Genomic DNA, 22,295 nt, shown 5'->3' with positions numbered 1-22,295 from the left:
AATATGCAAATATATTAGGTTATAGATTTATATGCAGTTTTTATTCTAATTCATCTGCAGTGGATCCCCAAGAAATTGGTAGTGTGTATAGATGTGTATGTACACATACATATATATATATATAATGGGTTTTCTTTTCTTTTTTCAGAGCAACCTGCAAATAACCAAGGCCAGTCCACCCTGCAGCCTTTGCCACCTTCCCATAAGCAACACTCTGCACAGCATCATCCATCCATCACTTCTCTCAATAGAAACTCCCTGACCAATAGAAGGAACCAGAGTCCGGCCCCGCCGGCTGCTTTGCCCGCCGAGCTGCAAACCACGCCCGAGTCCGTCCAGCTGCAGGACAGCTGGGTCCTTGGCAGTAATGTACCACTGGAAAGCAGGTAAGTGCTGACGTGAGACTTGCAGAGTATCTGGTTGTCCGGAGCGCACCGTGTGCCTGCACGGGGGATGCATCGCTGAAAGTAGTCAACAAGCCATATTCTTTTCATAACGTCCGAAGTTGCCAGGTAACTAGTCCAGCCCTTGCCTCAGCAAGAGTTTACCGTTCTTACAGACTCTCTGCTTTGTCTTCCCTCGGAACATTTCCAGATTGTTGGCACTCTTACAGCCGCTGGGCCGGTGAACTTGCCCATCCTCTTCACACATGTCGTAGCCTGCAAGAGATGAGAATAAACGGCTTCAGTGAAACGTTCCCTCATTACCATGGTTTTTCTTATCTGCAGATGATTAGGCATGTGGAGCAAAGGGTGGACATGTAAAATGTGATTCTCAGTCCCATGATTCAGTGAACACGTCAAGCTTCTGCTTGGTTCTAGACATCCCTGCTTCCGCAGACCACATTGTGCCCATTACATCATGAAATCATAGTGGTCTCCCACGTGTGATACTTAAGCACAAGTTCGGATGACCATTTTTTTTTCCAGTTTTATTATGTAGAATGATTACAGTTCGACTGCACATACACATTATATTGCATGTAAATACATATAAACAGTACACTGCACATTATTTTAGTTTCACGTGTGTACTAATTGTTGTTTCTAAGAACAGATTAGATCTTTAGCTTTTTTAAACTTATGTAGTTATCAATGGAATAAAGCCAACTACAAAATAAGAATCAACAGAATGCGGTAATCCAATCCTAAAGGACAGTCAAATGTACTTACACATGTTCAAGAAATCAAAATAATAATTAGTTCATTTGTATCCTTATTATTATTATTACTTTTTAGATTCTTCATATAAATGACATCATATGGCATTTTCCTTTCTCTTTCTGGCCCACTTCACTTTGAATGACAGTCTTCAGGTCCATCCATATTGCTGCAAATGGCATTATTTTATTCTTTTTTTATGGCCGAGTAGTGTTCCATTGTATATATGTACCACATCTTCTTTATCCAGTCAACAAGTTCAGATGACCATTTGTTAAGGACGGTTTAGTTTCTTGCAACACGAGGGAGATGGGACCTACTCTCTAAAGTTCCTTCCAGGGGGTGGGTATATGCCCAGGTCCTGGGTTCAATCCCCGGTACCTCCATTAAATTAATAAACCCAATTACCTTCCCCCCAAGAAAAACAAAAGATAATAAATAAATGATACATGAAAACATAAAAATTAAAAAAATAAAGTTCCTTCCAGCATTATTTCTTTTCATGCTTAGAATGTTCTATTAGGAAATTCATCTTTACGATGAAATGAAACTCCATTCCTGAAGTTTCCATCCTCTGGTCGCCATCATGCAGTTGGTAGTCTGGAAGTATACAAAATCATTTTGTCCCATTTCCACATGATGGCCTGTGGGGCCCTCAGTCTTCCTTTCCAGAGACTTCTCCAGCTCAGGGCTCCTGCTCTGACACATACTGGTGTTTCGGTGAGCTTCTTAAAAATTACAACTTCTGGCAAAGGTTAGCCCAGTTAGCAACCTTCTGATACCAAAGTATAAGCCAGTAAGAGCTATTTTGAGCTAATCCATTTCACTTTTAAATATCTCCAGGTACAAAAGAATTTTACCTTCTTCCTTTGGCCGGAACCTCAACAGTCAGTGTCTCCTTTAGATGATGTATTGCGCCAACAGAAAGTGTGGCGTCCTTCTCCCTGGTCTCCTGTTGGCAGCTCTGCAGCAAAGTTCCCCTGACATTCCTGTTCATATTTATTCCTTCCCTAAGCTTCCAGGAGGTTCAGAGGAAAAGAACCATCACCACATAAAGCCAAACAGAGGACTCTGGACCTCCTGGCAGAATGTTCACCCCAGATGCCCTGCTCTGTAGAGCCCTTGGCTAAAGCTAGCATTTAAATTAGCTTCTGGATGAAGAAGTGGGTCTCACAATGAATAAATTGCTGCTTTTTTTTTTTTTTTTTTGCCATTAAGTGCATGATCTAAACCAATCTGCCCTGAGGAGGAGCTCACAAGAGATCCTCACAGTTAGCTGCCAACAATAAAAATCTCTCTCTTTTCTTTTACTCTTGACCTAAGAACAAGGTTCCGAAGAACCCTTATCTTTTTATCTATGGTGTCAGCCGAAAGTAGTTGGGGTTTATTGTTTCTTTTGTATTATTGAACTCTCTTCTGAGAGAAATTAGATAGAGAAAGTACAAGGGAAGTCGGCAAACAGCACATTTCTCCATTTCAAGACAAAGAGTCATGTGCACAGGGGTTTGGGTATTTTTTCCCTGAGATTATTAGTACAGAGCTAAATTTACCCAGTGTAATTAATTAGCACACACTGAACAACTAATCAACACTGATTCACTATTGTCATTTGGAAAAAAATTTTATTAGGAAAAGAGTAATTTTCCAGTTGAGTCATCAAATTGAATATGGATAATTGCATTGTCGTTGACAATAGTTGTTTTGACAAATATTTATGAAACATGCCATGTTAGGCCATCAGAAATGTGTTTAATTTTAGGGATGTGCTGTTTAGCACAAAAGCCTCAAAAACTGGGAGTTGTCAATGGGAGGGTTGGTGTTCCTGGAAGCCCTGTCTTTTAGTGCAATAATTTGGAATAATTTAGGGGAAAGAAAAGATGTGTTCTTGTTATTCCTCATATTGTAGTAATGAAATTTGTTGGTGGGAAGTTAGGAAAGAAGGTAACTGTTTAGAAGACAACCCACAGTAGCTGTATGTGAAATTGTAGCTGATTTCTCTAAATTCAGACCATATAAGAAATCACTCTCACGGCGATTGCAAAGCCATGCCATTTGAAATTCCATTTCAGAGCAGTCCCATTAGTGCACCATCAATGGAGTTACATTTCATAGCTTCATGAATTGACATGGAAGGGAAACCTACCAGCCACTACTCTCTCACACATAGGGAGAATATAATGAATCTAAAAATTATATATCATGGTAAAATTTTTTAATCTGTAGTATAATTTTGTTATTTTCGCCTTTTCCAATGTTCACATCTTACAATATAACTAATCAAAAGAAATGGCATTTCCACTGGCAGGTACTCAGTGAGTCCACCTGGGCAGTGGTGCGAAAATTTCACACTGAACTGACACAGTGCTACTGTGGTTTCTTTAATAGTCTCACTTGGTTGGAACTCTTGAGGTGAAGAACCAGTCTTATTTATCACTGATTTTTTCCTTTTTTAGTTAAGGTTCCCTATTGTGTGTGATTCTCGGGCTGGGTCTCAGCGATATTAACAGCTTTATCCAGACTTGTGTCTGCCTTTAACTATTTTTTTCATTTAGGGTAGAGTTTCATCTTCGGCAATTATTGCTATTCATACATACACTCATCTGACTGATTCTCCTTTTTCTGAGACAGTCTTTAAAGCATATGAGATACAAAGGATGAAATTCAGCTGTGCTTAGAGAAGAGCCTCTGTATTTCCCGTCTCTTCCTCTTTTCTCCTTTCAGCATACACTGATCATAGGCAGTTACGAGTGACGTAATAATCCGTGGAAATCTCAGTAATTTGCACAGTAACTTGGTGGAGAAGACATAAAAGACAGAAAAGGCTTGTCCTATCTGCTTGAACGTAGCTTTCATTTTGATTTCTTAAAAAGCATTTGTTTTTCCACCAGCAGTTTCTTGCCTCCATAAGTGTTTATTTCCTTTCTCTAATGAATTTAACATTTGCTGCTGCTGGAGACAATCTTACCACGTACTATACATTTCTACTCAGTAAATAGAGCAGTTCTGGCCGCCAGTCTCCAGTGAGTTTCAGATCCCCAATCATGTCAAGATCCAAACAAGTATTTGTAGTTTATCAGCAAATTCTTATTATATCATCATCGCCTGAAAATAACGATCAGTGCTTAGATGTCACACTGATACTTGCTTAGAATTTTTCTTAAGATTCCTTTTCTTTGAGTTATTTCTTGGACTTTGTATAATTCATTTTTAGAGCATCTGATAGCCTGTAGCTCATGCTTTGTTTATTTTATAACTCAGCTCCTTCCGTACATAATAATAACCACTACCAGAACATAGAGGAGCTGGAGAAAAGCTTACACTTGACCCAGGAGAGCAACAGCACTTAAAGGTGTAGGACAGAGACTCTCACTGAGCAGCCTGACCTTCAGCAATTGTAAAGTTAATTGCCTGCAAGTTCCTCGTTTATATATGTGAATTAAGTAGCTTAGTAGTTAGTTACCTATTAGATGTTAACCAAGTCGTTCATTTGCAGCTATTTAATAAAAGATTTATTAAAGTCTTGTTTTATTATGAAGTCTACTTTGGCATTGATAGTTCATTAGTTAATGTTCCCATAGCTTTTTACCTTGTAGTTCAGTAATGCTTTGCTAATTATTAATGTATGAAACTGCATATTAAATTATCTTTTCATTATTGCATTTTTAATTTACATATCGAGATGTCTCGGGCTGCTATAATGTGAGATCAATTGTGATACCTTTAAAAAAAAATACCTAAATGGAAGGATGATTTACTAAACTCAGTTGTTCCTTTTTTCTTTTTTTTTTCCTTCTTTTATCTTCACTGTAAAAGGTTCTGAGGGAAAGGCAAGACAATAATCAGGTCTGAGTCAGCCTTGCCGGTTAAGAAGTCCAGGCCGCAGCCTGCACTTCGTGGCTTATAAGCAGCTACCTTTAGCAAGGTAGTAAGGAGTGAGGTCTTTCATTATTAAAGGTGGAGCCGTCAGTAGAATATCCTTGGGAAAGTAGCCCGCTGACTGGAGTTTACTGACTGAGGCGCATCCTTTTGTTAAAGGCAGTTTGAGGAAATCCAAGGGGCACCTGTGGGAAAAGAGAAAAATCACAGAATACAGCCAAGAGAGGCAAAAATGAAGAAGCTAAGGTTACTGGACATAAACTTCAAAATTGAACCTGGGCCAAGGCTAAGAAATTCTTAATCTTTGAGAGTCTCGGCATCTCCGTTTGTTAAAAAAAAAAAAACCTGTAAACTCATCTAAGATTACAAACTAATGAGTAGTAAATAATTGAATGGGTTCCAGATCTCTTGACATATTTCACCTTCAGCATCTTACGGCGTTTGTTAAAAGGCCTGTAGAGGGCCGGAGGGGGCAGCGGTAGGAGTGATGGGAGGGAGGAGGAAGGGGGTATGTGATGAATGGGGATTTGCTCAGAGGTGTTTCGCCTTAACACTTGTTTCAACTTGCGGCTTAAAAACTTTTGTCGCAGTGAGAGGAGGAGAACTCAAGAAGCTGCTGTAGTCCTGATTCAGTGCCTGTGTCCTCCTGGGACCCCGTAATTGATCAGCATCCAGTGCAAGTGTGAAACGGGAGTGTGAACAGTCACACTGGGACTACAGGCCTAAGAGAGACATGTGGTTACCCTGCCACGTTTTATTTCCAAGAGTAAAGTTATAAGTTCATATTGGTTTATCCCTAAAGCAAACAGTAAGATGGAGATGAAGTGAGAGGCAGTAGAAACTCAGCCATGGAATGAATACAGGTGAGACTCCCGCTTTAAAATTTTCTAGTTTCTGCTGCCAATTTGTAGCAAGTACTTAACCCATTGTCAACCCCTTCACAGAAAGCTCATCTGTTGGCCCCCAAAATATGTAACTCCTCGAATGATACGTAAGACATTTGTCCTGATTTTCTTCTTACAATATCAAGACAAGAGGGGGCATATAGTGAAGCCAGCACATTGAATGACACTTTGTTTTTTTTAGAAAAGTTCACGTTTGATTTCTTCAATGTAAAATGTTAAAGGTAAATCACATATTAACTAAAAATGTTAAAGATAAAATCCGATCCTGAATTTATTTAAAGGATGAACAGCCATGTGTGTCCGGCAGCATTACCACTTGGTTTCCACAACAATTCTCTCATGCTGAAAGAGAGAATGCCTTCCTCATTCTACAATAAAGTATGGCATAAAGATTCAAAGATGATCACTAAGATAAATGAAACCAAAAGCATAATATTTTTAAATGGATGATTCCTATTAACCATTTGTAATGCTACAGCCTCAGCTTGGTTGTTAGCGGTCATCGTGCCAGTGCTTAAAATGAGGAAGTAGGCTGCGGACTGAATAGTGGCTCTAAAATGAAGGTCATTCCCAGGAGTCAATATTGATGTATATTCCTGAATAAAGCCCAGTAGATCTGGCAGGGGTATAAACACAGTTTAGCATCATGAGAAGGGCACGTGCTCTGCAATCCGATTTTTAATCCTAGATCCATCATTTAAACTAGTTATATAATCATCAGCAAATTGTTTAAATCTGAGATCAATTTCCAACGCAATAATACCTTCTCAGAAATAGTGTTGTATTAAATGAAATGATGTGAACAAAGCACCTAGGACATGATAGGTGCTCCATAAATTTTTTAAAAGTACGTCCGAATGGTAAGAGTAATAACAACCATTGCTTAGGGTAAGACAAAGTAACTGGTTAACAGTTGAACAGATATCTTTCATCATTAAGTAGCTCTCTTCTCTCCAAGAATGAGGAACATATTTGTCTTCACTGGAATATTGCTCATTTATCTTTATGTGTTAGGCAGTCCAAGTCTAAACCATAGTTTCACCAGACTAAAATCTCTTGGTTTTTTGTTCTTTTTGTTTTTTTTTTTTTACACTATTCTTGTCATTCAACAAAAAATAGATAAATTTGTGCAGGTCGGAACCCCACGTCTGTTAATTTTGTTCTTGAGAAGAAGAAAAAAATCTTCAAATTATAATGAAAAGCAACTATTCAAACCCGTGAAACATTTAATTAACTAAAGTAGTAAATGTTTGCAATGGATCCGTAAAAGGCTTGATAGATGCATTGTCTTCACATCAGTCAGAAGGTGTAGAACCCAGCTTGTATTTAAGGTTTTTTAAGCTTCAGGTATCTTTTGAAGGAAGTTACTGTACAATAGAGGAGAAGCGTTATTTTGTTTAATTGAGGTGAACCAGTTTTTTTTTTTAACAGCAATTAAGACACCAGGAAAGTATGCATTAATCATTTGCTATAGGCCTTAAATGATTTTTGAAAGCAGAAATTGCAAATACTACGTAGTCTGATAATGTTTGGTTTCGGGTAACCAGCAATCTGTATAAAATATTCATACGGGATAACCTTAATTTCCATAGTACCCAGGGAAATGAATTCGTAATTACTTCTAACACACATCTAGTCACTGCTCTGAACATGATCAAAGTAAAAGGTCACCTGTGCCATAACTCTGGTCATAGCTAATGACTGTGACTTAATCATTATCTTTTTCTGAATGTGGCCATTTCATTTCGAGGCACCTCTCTTCTTCCTCAGCAACGGTTTTTGGAGGTTAGTTTTAATTCTTCTGCTCTTCACTAATACGGTCTGTGAAAATACGTTTCAATCCTCTTCCCTTGACTTTGCATGAGTGTGTGTGTGTCTGTGTGTGATCTCTGCTTAACATCATTAGTGCACGTTGATTTTATCTCTTCCTAGAATTTATTGTCCAGATTTAAAACTCTGTTTCTCTCTAGAATTTCATCCTCTGGTTTCATCCCCAATTAGTATATATCCTATCAAAGACAGTTGCTTGTCTTTTCCTGTGTTTCTTCACTTTGCCTTGAGAAACTTTCACCTCCTTTATTTCTTTCTCCTTTAATTTCAAAGCTGAGCCTGTGTTCTGTTACACCATTCTCCGAACCTTTTCTTCTTGGCCCATAAGATTAAATTCTTGGACATGCAATTAACCAAGTAAGTTTAATAAATTCTGTTTGATAACCCCTCTGAATCTGCCGTGACCCTCTTTATGACTTCTTAGCATCTCGCCTGGTATTCTGAACCACTTGAAATACTACCACCAGAATTCATCTTACTCCAGTTATATCCTGCACGGATACTGCAGGATGTGGTCATGGTGTACTAGAAGCCTGATCTGGGTTAAAAATCTCAACATCCTACTGGCTAGATAACCCTGGGCCAACTACTCATACATTTCTACCTTGTTTTTTCATAAAATGGGTTTGATGATACCTCGCAAAGATTTTATAAGGATTCATGTGAATGTCGTATGTAAAGTACCCAGCCCTTCAGTCTGTTTGCTTCTCTTTATTCCTTCCTTATGCTGTGCATTTAAAAGTAAAGCAGTCAAGTTCGTATTTAGAAGGCACATAACAGCTACCAAGGTAGTAAAGACCTGGTAAAGGCAACGACAACTACCAAGGACTTACATGTTGATTAATTCCTGTGAGCAGCTAGGTAGCTGTTTCAGCTTCGGGGCAAGGTATTTTATTATAGTGAGAATAATCACTGTCTCCTCAGTTTAATTGGGGTGACTTCCTAGCGGAGATAAACTGTGAAGTAAATTTTCAAAGACAGGGTTTGTTTTAGAAAAAGCTAACAGTGATAATATGGAAGGAAATAAAGTCATGCCTGATTGTGTTCATTTATTCAGCCAGTATTTATGAAAGTCTTACAATTTATATCTATGAAAAACTAAAGTTTATTACAGAGGACCTGGAAAAGGGGTGACTGCTTTTTGACAAAGGTGCACTACACTCTAGAACAAATTTCAGAAGTGGAATTGCTCTTAGAGAGTATGTAACCTTACCTTCTTTTTAAGGCCCATGGAGATTCAGTGAGCTGCCCAAGGTCACCTGAAAGGGGGTTAAAAAAAAAAGCATTCAACTCCAAAATGTATGTATTTATTACTAGGTTATACAATTGTAACAATGTACTAACCTTCAGATGTTATCATTCATATATAAAACTAAACATTAGAAGGATGAAATGAGGTAAATAATATTTAAGTTGTTTTTTTTTTGTTGTTAAATTCTTCTTGCTCACGGTCACACATCTGATTGGCCAGGATACCTTCAACATCTAACAACCCTGAAATTCTTTTATTCTTTGTAAACGTACATTGGCACCTGAAATTCTTCTCTAACTCAATCATGCTTCCTCCTCAAATTTATAGAAAGAGCTTTGCTGAACAATTTTAAGCCATCAATAATTAAATGAATTAAAAATTAAATAGATTAAGTCTTGTTCAAATAGCACACAGGAATTTTAAGATGTTCTTTTTCATTTCCATTTTAATTTTAATATATTTAGTTTGTAATAACTGCCAACTGTAGTGTTACTGATATCTTAAAACATGTAAGGAACTATGTGACGTAGATTTGTGCATTTGATGCCATGGCCACACCATTAAAATAACTCAAATGTAAAACAGAGGCATCTAAGCTATTTTAGCCATCGTGATAATGTTTTTTTTAATCTGCACATTTAATCCTATTGCTCAGTTCTTAATGCTCCCAAATTCTGTAACATGACTTGGTGCCTGATTAAAGACATGTATTAAAACAAGTCACAGTGAACGTATTTTGTATTTTGTATTTTGTTTCCTATTGTAGCCCTATGTATTTTATACAGCTGTGGTTATACTTACATTTTATATTATATGTCTCTCACATACTTAAGACTGAAAAGTAAATGGGAAAGACAGCAAAGAATTCACTGAGGTATATTTCCCACAAGTCACCTTAATACACTCTAGAATTTTGCCTCCCAGTTTTCCGAGATCAATTAACCTGTAATGCTATACTGACCACGGACCATCCGTACATTCAGTATAATTACAAACTGATTCAGAGGCAATTGCTAAAATGTATAATTATTAATACATTCATCTTGCAAGTTTTTTGTCAAATATTATAAAAACAACTTTTGTCTCCAGTCTCTTTTTGTACAACCACCTAATAGCTCATATTAATTCAGGTAACAGCAGTGAAAGGTATCTTGTTTATAAGCTTTTCATTTAAGACATTTTTCTTGCTGGGATCACCTCCTAGTGGGAAAGTTGTCCAAAGATAATAGCACATCAATTCAAAAGTGTAATAGATTTGAGACCACAACGTGCTATCAGCATGCAGTCCTTTATCAGTCTCACTAACTCACTGTGTCACAGCTAGAATCATTACATATTTGTTCTTTTGTTTTCACGTCAAAATATATAATTTACATTCTAATGCTGATTACTCACTTGGAGGATGTTTAATTTTCTTATTTAAAATATTTGTCTTTAAAATGCGTACCATAATTAATTTAAAGGTCATAAAAGAAGAGGCATTTTAATTAGTAGGCATCTAAAATATTTTCTTTTTGGTAATTCAGGGATACCCTGTGTATTACTTACTATAAAACATTTTCAGATAAATTTATAATAGTCATACTTTTATATTAGAAGCAAAATAATTAATCCATTTTGAACAAGCCCTGTCCAGTTCTTAGAAAATTTACACACACACCCATCACCTTTACTACACGCATTTTAAAGTTAGTAGAAATTAAATTATCAAAGTGCAAAGTGAGAAATACTGAAGTTTAGTTTATCAGTGACTCAACTCGAGGTAAATTTTATTATTTCTTAACTGTTTCACCTTTTTATCACCCCTTGAGATGAACCTTTTAAGTTTTTAGATCCCAGCTGCTAATTTTTTATTCTTAGATACAGATTTTGGCAAGTGCGACTAGCTGCCACCGCCGTGGTTATTGAAGAAGTTGGTTAAAAACCAGTCCTCCAAGTACTTTTTACTGTCCTGGTACCAGTTAAGTGCTCTCCTAGGTCCTTTTGTTTCCACACTTGGAAACATGTTTTAAAATAGTATCTAAAGAATTAAAGTATAAAAGAAAAAACTTAAACTATAACACAGGATTCTGCGTGGAATTTTTTTTTTTCAATTATGCGGGAATTCTGCTCCCTCTGAACCTCAGTGAGAGAAATTGTTTTCATCATGTAGTTTTGTAGATCAGAAGCTGCCACAGCTGCAACCTCTGTCAGGGTGTAGGAGTGTGCACCCACGGTGGCCAGTGCTAGGAACACCGCCTTGACTGTCACTACTTTGTCCTCAGCCGCTTCAAAGGAAAAAAGTTAGGGAGGAGACATGTTGTGCAGGAAAATGGTATTACTTTGTTTCCTTCTCAAAGTAGCAGATGTGTAAAGGGGTAAGGAGGTGTGTGTGTGTGTGTGTGTGTGTGTGTGTGTGTGTGTGTGTGTGTACAGTGCCTTTAAAATATTTAGAGTTGGGCTTTACAGAATAAAGAAAGTTAGTAGAGACAGCTCTTTTCTTTCCTATAATAAATTGAAGCAAAGTTTTTAGAGGAAAAAATATAAAAACATTATGTAAAAACTACTCCAGCCAAAAAGGTTAAGGGTAGAGAGAGCGCATTATCTGTTTGAAGGAAAGTAGTGAAACCTTTGGGGAAGTTGTAAATACCAGAGATGAATTATCAGCGTGACTTCTACATGACTCAGAAATTCAAGTGTTAAGTTCAAAGAGAAGAGGAAAGAGCTCCCCAAAAGAAGGCACCTGGGAATAAGACAGTATGTTGCTGACTGTTTAATACACACAGGGAAATACAGCTACTATAGGAAGCAAAGAAGAACCAGAGAGAACGGGTCCTGGTGTCTCATTTAGAGATAAAGGCTAGTAAACATGGTAGACATTTAAAAATAGCAGTGAGATTAGAATGGATGGGGAACCAATTTCTTAACAAGTAGGTGACACTGAAAGAAAAGAACAATAAGAGAGAGCGTTGGAAGTAAAGAATTAAGAGATGACACAAAACAATGAAAAATGTTTAAGCCATTCGATTCTGAGGTCATAGGGATTGAGCCTTGTATTGAACAAATTCCATTTGTTCTAAATTGACTCCTTGGAGTGAGCTCCCAGCAATGAAGTCTAAGCGGGAGTCTTTGGAATTGATTTCCTGTTTTATTATACAGTCTAGTTGGGAGACTTGAAGTTAAACTGAAGCTAAGAAACTAATATGCCAGTCCCTTCACTGCAGTGGTTCTCAAAGTGTGAGGCCTGGACCAGTAACATCAGCCCCTAGGGTTCCACCTGAGACCTTCTATGTCTTAACAAGCCCTCCAAGGGATTCTGAGGCAAGCTAGAGTTTGAGAACTACCACGTTAATGTGTGTAATGGTCTTGAAGTACATTTCTGCTCATGTTGGTAGCCTAACCGTTCACTGTGTACATTCACAAGGCCCTACCAAAACCTGTGATTCCATCATCTGTCTGATGGAACTGTTTCTAGGAGAAGGACAGGTGACTGCAGAATACTTTCTTTGTTTTTTAATTTTTTTTATTGAGTTATATTCATTTTACAGTGTTGTGTCAAATTCCAGTGTAAAGCACAATTTTTCAGTTATACACGAACATACATATATTCATTGTCACATTTTTTTCCACTGTGAGCTACCACAAGTTCTTGTATGTATTTCCCTTGCTTTACAGTATAATCTTGTTTATCTATTCTGCATATGCCTGTCAGTATCTACAAATTTTGAAATCCCAGTCTGTCCATTCCCATCCCCCACCCCCTTGGCAACCACAAGTTTGTATTCTATGTCTATGAGTCTGTTTCTGTTCTGTATTTATGTTCTTTTTTTTTTTTTTTTTTTTTTTTTTTAGATTCCACATATGAGCAATCTCATATGGTATTTTTCTTTCTCTTTCTGGCTTTCTTCACTTAGAATGACATTCTCCAGGAACATCCATGTTACTGCAAATGCAATTTTTATGGCTGAGTAGTATTCCATTGTATAAATATACCACAGCTTCTTTATCCAGTCTTCTGTTGATGGACATGTAGGTTGTTTCCATGTCTTGGCAATTGTAAATAGTGCTGCTATGAACAGGTGTCTTTTTTAAGTAGGGTTCCTTCTGGATGTATGCCCAGGAGCAGGATTACTGGGTCATACCATATGATGCAGAACTTTTTGCAGTCTTATGCAGATGCAGTGTGGGTGGGCTTCTCCCTGAAAATTCATAGCAGCCTTTGCAGTGTCTTAGTTCTGGCATGTTACAAAGCTTCTGAGTTTCCATCATCCTTGACTGATGGAGATTTCTTTCCAAAAGAGCTAGGTATTTAAGCACAGTAATTGTACAGCTGTCTTTGGATATCTATTAAGAACTAGTCACTGAAAGGTGAGGAAAACCATCGCAAACCCAGCCTTGACTAGGAACACCTCACCTTCTATATGGACTTGCTTTCTTTAGTTTTCTGTTTAATAGCTGCCAAAAATTTTGTATTTCCTTGCATCATTATCCTAAAGCACATCACTTAAATTAACTGCTTTTCCAAGGGTTTTCATCCATTATAAACACATTGCTGATATACATTTAACAGGTAATCCAGTTGGCTTTGGAGTTGAAAAATCAGAATTTGATAGTGAAAGTTCTAAAGACCGTGACGATGCAGCACAGGTTTTAAGGTTCGAAAAGCTTGGATAATAGTCAGTGTCATCTTTCAGGTTTACCGTTTCTTACATATGTATCCTGACAAATATTTGGGGCTGTTTTAACTCCTGTGTTATTTAATATAAAATACTCTCCATGATAGACTTTTAGTAATTAAATGAGTCATAATGGGCAATATGGAAGGTAATGTACAATAATTAAATTTTGTATATTTTGAAAAAAAATTTAAGTATTTTTATCTTCAATGGGATTCTAGGCCAACCAGCCATTGTTTTGGCATCATCGAGTGACTAAAACGATTTTGAACCCAGTAGTTAATTTTAGCTTTCATATATTACCAGGTAAATTTAATCCACAAGTGTGGGATTCATTTGCTTCAAATCTGAAAATGTCATTTTGGAAGAGTCGTTTGATGTTGAGGAAATCTTATGAGACCTTTAATAAGCCTCTTAAATCCAGAAAGTTACATTTTGCCAGAAGGAGAGAGAACCTATACCTTAAAATTTCCTCCACTCTTAAGTGAGAACTTTGGATTCTGGAGAGGTTGTAAATCTGACCAAATGTAGCCAATCTTTCTTCTTACTGGCACGTTGTCTTTGAAATCAGAGCATCCAATTTGGAAGCAAGCAATCTGTATTGTAGGTAAAATTTTTATTAATTTGCCTAGAAACATAACTATATGGTACGGCATCAAGACATTTAAACGGTTCACATTTAGTTTGATGTAAATTACCCTCTCTGTTCAACAAACACAATCAGAGCAGGAAGAAAGTTTCAACGTCTCCTGTGCAACAGAACCTTTCTTCCCATGAGATACAGTGGGTTTTAGACAATGGAAGTATTTTTCCAGGTGTCTGTGTGTCACCAGGAAAGGTTTCAGCTGTGCCTTTGGGACAGAAACTGAATGCTGGCTACTGTTCTCTTTTCGTTCTAATCATCTGCTTTGTTTGCTGATCTCTCAAAAGGTGTTTGACACTGTATAAAATGCTGAAGGGAAAAAAAAAACCCTCCTTTCTACGAAGATAGCTGATTATGAAGTTAATCTAATTAAAATTTCATTCAGTGCTTGCACACTTTCTTTTTGACTTTTACCTGCTGTCCTCATATCCCATTGAGGAAAAGACTCACACGGCTTTGAATGATGCTGTAACACATTATCCAGGGATGTTTCTCATTTTGGTGCCTACAATTTCCGACTTACTAAACTGTGTTCTTGATTTTAGAAGAATAACGTAATTGTATTAACCTCTGAACAAAAGACTTAACCTGTTTGTTTTCTGGTGACTCTTATAAGCTTACAATTTAATTATACCTTATAACTTATTTAATTTTGTACTTGATGTTAGGATCTTTTAAAATGAGCACTGAATAAATTGATATTACATATGATACAAGATAGAGAGCCACATTTAAATGTACTCCAAAAATCTGATTATTTTTCAACTAAAAATCTTGGAATAGTTAAGATTTGTGGTGATTACTTTGAAAGACAAAATCAATGAAAAGTGAAGAGTCACCAAGGAACAAAAAACATACCTGCTAAGACATTGAGTAAAAGAGCAAAAGAGATTATAAGAAGCAATTGTAAGTGGGCTGAGGTAAGGGTAGGTAGAAATTATAGCTGGACATATAGAAGCAATTCAGTGGTACAGTGCAGGTTTGGTATTTAAAATATGACGTTTCATTTGAGAATAGAAGAAAATTTGAAATACGTTTGCCTCTTCTTGGCTTTCACCAAACAAAATAAAAAACAGGTAATTGAAGTGTAAGAACTCAGAAGAACTTTTCCACCCTGGCCAAGAAAAAAAAAGAAAGAAAGAAAAAAAGCAAGGAAGAAATGCTGTAAAGGAAAGAATGCAAGATTCTCTGACAGGTTGAATACTGGTGAGAGGAGGGGATGGGCAGGATAGAAAAGTAATTGAAAATTACCCCTTAGCCCGTTAGAGAGACGTAAAGGATACAGTTACCAACAGTGACCAAAAGATGGGAATGGGACTGCGAGAAAGATGAAGAGATTCAGTCTTTGTCCCCGCTAATTTCCAATTTGTGACATGACCCAGAGAAAGAGCTATCACAGAATCGGTCAGAAATAAAAAGCTCGAACCAGAAGGGGGAAGCTGAAATCAAAAGGTTGAAGGCAGATCAGCAAAAAAATGGGTCTTTCAACTTAAGCAAAACGAGCAATTAATTGCGCTTAATACCAAGTGACCCACCCATAGTTGTGTTTCTGCTGCTCCACAGCGTCACAGTTAATGATGCCACGCAGTCCCACGGTGCTCGCCTGCTTGTTTTTGTCAATAGAATCCCCCTCAAGATTCCAAAGCCACAGAGCAACTGTTAGTGTTCGGTGACCTTCTGCACCAGCTGTCTTTGGGGCTTTGAAATTGATTTTCCTCATCTCAGTCTCTGATAGTCCCTCTTCAAGTGTGCGTCTCGAGTTCATCACCAGAGTGAAAATGGTGGCACAAATAGCTGAGGAACTGGAGGCAGGCGCCATGCAGGGCATCATTAGAAACATCAGAGCGAAATCAGCCTGCTCGGGTGTGCTCTGCATTAAAAAGAAGCTGCTGGTGCTTCTGCTGTATCGCCGAATACAATGGGGGAATGTTCTCACAGAGTCTGCTTTTTTCATTCCCAAATATGGTCTGAGAAGGAAAGAAAATTTCTGCCTTTATGCTCCAAACCTCATGCGGGTGCCGGGTCAAAACCAGATGTTTTTGATAGTAATTTTTGCAGAAATTTTTTATATTGTGAGAAGCATATCCCCAAGGCTGGATGACCCGGCGGAGAGTCACCGGGTGGGAAAGACTGAAATGACACTCAGGGGTAGGCACCTCAGGGAGAACTGGGTGATGAAAGAAGTTTCTCACATGGAAACTCCTGGTACATACTTTTCATATAGCTGAATTCCTATATTCATTTATCTGTTCGTTCATTAAATATCTGTGGAGTTCTAGACATAAAGTAAGCATGGCGTTCAACCTTGAAACTGGTTTGTTTTTTTTTAAGTCCTGAGCTTTTAAAGATACACATTAGTCATAAAATACACTTGTCAGTGTTTTGTATTATCTGTATTGCAGTGGAAAGGACACTGTTGACTTTGGAAAGACAGCATGCTATCTGAACCCAAAAATTGGCAGATTCCTACCAAATCTGAAACTAATGTTCTCTGTAGGAAGTACGTTGACAGAGACCTTTTCCACTCTTCTTGTTAGTGTCTGTGAGACTTCTTACGTGTGCATTTTAACATTTCTATCTTGAGATCTAACTTTACCTACAGGAACCATCCTCACATGAATGACATTATTTGTAAATAGTTTCAAAATACATCAATTTAAGCAATCTTTACAAATTCTTTCTATACTTCTCTACTAGAAAGCCATCTGAAAACACTGAAGACCAATGATTCTGAAATATAATTCACAGGTGATTTGATTTCTCTTTCAATTATTTATTATGTACACATATCTCCAAGGCACTAGTTTGATGCCCCCCACCCCCACCCCCGACATGGATAGTAATTTAGACAGAGGAAGAGGAAATGTACTTCTGAGATATAAAGGCAGTGGCCAAATTTAAAAAAAAAATCAAATTCTTCTTTCTCTCACAGCAACAGAAGTAAATGTATGAATTAAATAAGTTAGAAACTCTTTGAAGGTACTGAGTCTCTGGTTCCACTCACATTGATGAACATTGTATTTTCAATAGTACATCTTTGTTTTCAACAGTATCTCAAAGTTGCATTTTGCTCCAAGAAAAATAATAATTTCCTAGCAATTCAAGTCTAGTTCTTGAAAGAGTTCCTTGCCAGGGTCACCAAAGCAGATGCACATCATGTATCGATATGTAGATTTCAGAAACTGAAACACAGATGTCCAGTTTGAAGTCAGTGTGTGTCTAGTGCGTTGTCTTGAGGTTTTTTTTTTTTTTTTGGGTTTGGAGACCAAGGTCGTAATCTTTAGTCCCATCGGCTCAGCTTCAAACCTCATTTCCCGCTGGGAAACAGCCCAGACCAGTCTGAATAAAGCTGTAACACGTTTTCCAGATTTGCTTTTCATTTTGGTCCCTACAATTTCCAACTTTTATTTATTTGTTCTTATTTTGCCATGTACTTATCAGCTGTTAAGTCTTTGTCCAAAGTGGTTAATTTCTCTGAGACTTAATTTCCGCCTCGGCACAATGGTCACCATTTTATTTATTTTACAGTATTTGTGGAGCAACAACTATGTGCCAGGAACTAAGTCCTGAAAATACTCAGAGGTGAATAAGCCTTGGTAGAGTTTACATGCTAATGGGAGAAGACAGGCAGCAGAGTTCTGCAGTGGCTGTATCATTGGTATCCATCAACTTAGTACACTAGATACACAGCTTTTAAAAATATTTTTCTGTGTGTATTTTGGTGCCCTCGTCCCTAGAAGCTTTACTCAGGTGATGTGGGGCTCTCCCTCTCCTCCGCCACCCCCCGATCGCTGCTGTGAGCGCAGCGGGGAGCACCTGGTGCAGGATCTGCTGCCCCACGATACTGAGTCTGGGTGCTGTCTGTTCCCTTGTTGCTGATCGCGTGTTACTGCTGAGACAGTCCGCATGGCCCCGTCCGGTCCCGTGGCGCACGCTGCCATTTCTCTGCTACTCTTGGAGCCGTGGAGGTCACTCTGCTTCTTATAAGTCACGCTGAGACACGGGATCTCAGAGCGGCTCCCTGTAACGGCATCACCGCCACCCACCACCCGCCAGTTCTCTTTGGGATCCTGTGACCTCCACAGGTCTCTGTCTGAGGTTTAAGGACAGGTTTCTTCTACTCCCAGGGCCCCCGATCCACTCCGTGGTCCCACTTCTCCAGCCCTCCGCCTGGGGAGCCAGGAGTGGGCCCTCTTGTCTCCAAAGCACAGAGAATCCTCCACCCTCATCCATCCCCACCTGCCACCAGTTCTCTCTTCCTAATCCTTAATGAGAAAATTGTCCAGTCTAAGGGAATCTTTTCCTCCTAAATTCAGTTTATTTCACATTTTAATTTTATCCAGATGCTCTCTATTTCTGCTGTCCCCTTAGAGGTTCTTCATGGTACCAAGGACTAAGGCAAGGGAGTCTGCCTTTGGCCACGGGCCTCCATACCGGTTGCTGTTCTTTTTTTTAAGGAGGTGCTGGAGATTGAACCCAGAACCTCCTGCACGCTGAGCATCTGCTCTACCACTGAGCTACACCCACCCCCTGGTTTCTGCTCAGGTGCTGCTGGTTTCTGTGTGCAGGGCTTCGTCAGGTAGCTCGTTCTGCTATTTCCACACCCTCAGTCAAGGCACGGGAGTGTAGGGAGAGCCTCAGGCTTCTTTGGAGACTTGCAAACGACAGCCACCCTGGGTGCTGCTGGCCGAAGGCGAGGTCCGGCTTCTCTCGCCCGCCCGGTGGCATCCTCTGTTCTCGTCAGCTCCCCTCCCGTTCTCGTTCTGCTCCCAGCCCGAAGGTGTCCTCCTGGTCTGGAGAGAAACTCCTTTTTTATCTGACACTGTATTTCTGCCAAACATTCTGTTTACAGCCCAGTCCACTCCATTTCACCCAGTAGACCAGGCTTTAGGAAGCCAGCAAGACGCCGACTGTTCCTCCTTCTCGTCTTGTCTCAGCTCTCCTGGAGGCAGTGTAGTAAATAGCGCAGCTACTGGAACTGAGGGAGGAGAGGCAGAGCCAAGACAGGAAGGGGGACATTTTCAGGAAGGAAAAAAAAAAAAACCGCACATTTTAAATAGCATTAGAAATTTTAACCCACTACACGGGTAGACAGACAAGATCATAACCGGTTGTAATAAGCACTTTGAAGAAATGAAGCAGGATGATATGATGGAAAGTAAAGGGAACAGGGCTTCTGTAGGATCTCTGTCTAGTCACATGGCTCTGTCCAGCCTTACTTTCTCATGTGTCTCCTTTGAGACACTTTTTTTTATTTAATCATTTCCAGCGGCTTTGAGGACATAGTCAGTACTGTGGGCCACTGAGCCCCTTGCTCACGCATCATGCGTAATCCTAAAACAGTGAGAACCTAGGATCAGGGAGCCATCCATCCCGTCAGCTGTTTTCGTAGTGATCATGGGCTATGATTTTTCCATCTTTAAGTGATTTTTAAAAATTAAAAGATTTCATGACATGCAAAATTCTATGAGATTAAAATTCCGATGTCCATAAATCAAGTTTGATTTGAATACAGCCATACTCAAGCAATTATGTATCGTCTGGCACTGCTGTCACTGGGTAAGCTTCGTTGTGATGGTATGGCCAGAAAAGCTTAAAATATTCGATGTTTGGTCCTTTGCATAAGAAGGTTGCGTGCACCTGATCTGAATGATCACGTTCCTCCTTGGCACTATACGGTCTGTCTTCTCATCCAGAGTACAGGCCCTCGAGTGGAATCGCCAACATCAAGTTTGTAAACCAGGGAGTTCATTTTGAAGACACTGGTCTTGAGGGTGTTCTATTCTGAACTGGGATTTAACGTCTTCAGATGATACTTTTGGATCTTTTGGAATGTAGCCTCCAGTGAGTGAATTTGGGAAGAAAAATAGCCAATCCACATGGAGTACTTACCTGGTGTCAGATGTAAACATTCACTTCATCCTCATAAAATGCCTGTTTACTAGGTACTATGATTATTCCCATTTCATAGATGATAAAACCGAGACAGAAAATTTGAATAACTTACAGACATCATCCAGGTAATTGTAAGTGAGGTCTGGATTTAAACTCAGACAGCCTGGTTCCAGAGCCCACATTCTTAGTAATCGTGCAGAATATGAATGTGGTAGTAGGTGCTAAAAATACCACTTCCAACATTTAATTCAGGTTATAAACTTTAAAATTTGCTTCATATAGTAGTTTCAAGGGGGAAAATGGATTCACAATACAGTTGCTAGTGTAATTTATAGAAGCAGTTACTTATCATTTGCATCTGTTCCAATTTTGTGGTTGACAAAGCATTTTTAGATTCATTAACTGGTTTACAGCTGTGTGAGGTAAGCAGGTCGTTAGCCTCAATTTAAAGAAGCAAGTGGGATCCTCAGGCCAGGAAGTGATCATCAAGCTGGGAACTTACACCCAGCTCTGCTGATTTCTGATCCAGAATCCTTTCCCCTGTACCCGTGTTAGGCAGACTTTCATGACTTTTAAGGTATCTGTACACGAGCTACATTATTATTCACTTAGCAATTTTCTGGAAATCTGTAACTTAAATTCCTGGTAATGTAATGCCTCTCCTAAGCAATAATATACATGAAATTATGAGTTTGATTCTACTTTCATTTCTCAAACACTTATGTTGTGTTTACTGTATTCCAAGTACTTTACAATGACTACTAGCTCATTTAAGCCTCACAATAACCCCAACAGGTAGATATGATTCCTGTACCCATTTTCCAGATTAAGAAACCAAAACTCAGAGAGAAGTTACATATCCTGCCCAAGGACACGTACCTGGTATGGAAGCAATCTCGCTTCTGGGTTCTGTGCTTTTAACCCCCTAGCTTGACATACTCAGTTCATCTTCTAACACCAATTAAAGTAAGCACAATTAGTATTAAAATTTTAAATATTCAGCTGTGTCCCATTTAAAATCGTCTTGCGTGGAGGCTGGATTGTACCACAGTGGAACCTTCCAGGTCGCCTGCAGCCTCCTGCATCTGAACGGGAGAGCAGCATCTGTTGACTTCATTGGACGTCATCAGGGAAACAGTAGCAAATGTCAGGACACAAACCAAGCATGCAGGACGATACTAGCATACTGTGAAATGTAACCCGTGAGAAGTATGGTGCTTTTTTCTAGATGCGGGGACTTTTCTTGCTGATAGGAATCTTAAAACTGGCCATCTTTCCTGAAGAATTCCCTGTACAGCACTCCAATCATGGGATCGTTCAATTTCAGCTTAAACGTTTTCAAAGTAAGAGAACAGACCCCTTCTAGATGCAGTTTTACCTGTTACTCGGCTCACATTGGTAGGGGGGCTTTCTGTAGTTGATCTAACACCTGCCTCACTGACCTCTTCATTTATTTAGGTTGGTTTTAGAAAGTGCTCTGTGAATTCTTTCTCCCTCCACCTCTCCCCTCAGCAGATCTACCCTCCTGGTTATGTTTGACATCCACTCAAAATAAAATTAGTTTGCCTCCCTTGCGAACTGACCAGCGGCCTGTGGCCAAGCCTGGCCATACTTGTTACGGGGGAAGGCAGATTGGGTAAGAACGTTTCCTAGGCACACCCAGAAAAGAAATGGGTGTGCACGCGGTCGTGCAAGCTTGCGTTCCTAGGAGTGCGTCTTCTCATGCTAGCAAGCACACGTGCAGCTAGGAAGTTAGCAAGTACTTTCCTTAAGCCACGTGTGGGGAGACGTTCTTCAGCAGTTGCTAAAGGGAAGCTCCAAGATGCTTTTGTGGTTAGAACGTCTCTGCAGTCTCTCGCAATCCTCCCTTGAAGGGATGGTGATCGCTTGTGTGCGGAACTCCTAGACTCGGTAGAAGCCAGTCTCTCTCATCCCGCAGGCAGCTCTGCGGGTTGGGGGCTCTTGGTTACGGTATGTTCTTCATTGCTCATTGTTTGAATTATATGCGGTAAGTGTTCACAAGCCAGAGAGAGGCAGGAGGGGAGCGCTCGGGCCTGGCCGGCTCTGCCCGCCCTCTTT

General features: G+C 39.2%; 1 protein-coding gene and 1 long non-coding RNA gene across 7 annotated transcripts in view; one reads left to right on the top strand and one right to left on the bottom strand.

Moving 5' to 3' along the window:
• TENM3 (teneurin transmembrane protein 3) overlaps nucleotides 1–22,295 on the top strand; it is a 1,525,061-nt gene that overhangs the window by 1,365,396 nt on the left and 137,370 nt on the right. For all 6 annotated transcript variants that reach the window (XM_072950498.1, XM_072950499.1, XM_072950502.1 and 3 more), the window contains one exon: nucleotides 149–386. In XM_072950498.1, the coding sequence (XP_072806599.1) occupies nucleotides 149–386 (238 nt within the window). The remainder of the gene's footprint in view (nucleotides 1–148; nucleotides 387–22,295) is intronic.
• LOC140689510 (uncharacterized) lies at nucleotides 349–16,147 on the bottom strand. The gene is made up of 3 exons (XR_012064544.1): nucleotides 15,857–16,147; nucleotides 8,985–9,030; nucleotides 349–659 (listed from the first exon to the last, which is right to left on the bottom strand). It is a non-coding gene; the product is annotated as an uncharacterized lncRNA (long non-coding RNA).

The sequence above is a fragment of the Vicugna pacos genome, chromosome 26, assembly GCF_048564905.1.
Source record: "Vicugna pacos chromosome 26, VicPac4, whole genome shotgun sequence".
Taxonomy (NCBI): Eukaryota; Metazoa; Chordata; class Mammalia; order Artiodactyla; family Camelidae; genus Vicugna; species Vicugna pacos.
This window is presented reverse-complemented; position numbering and strand designations above follow the sequence as displayed.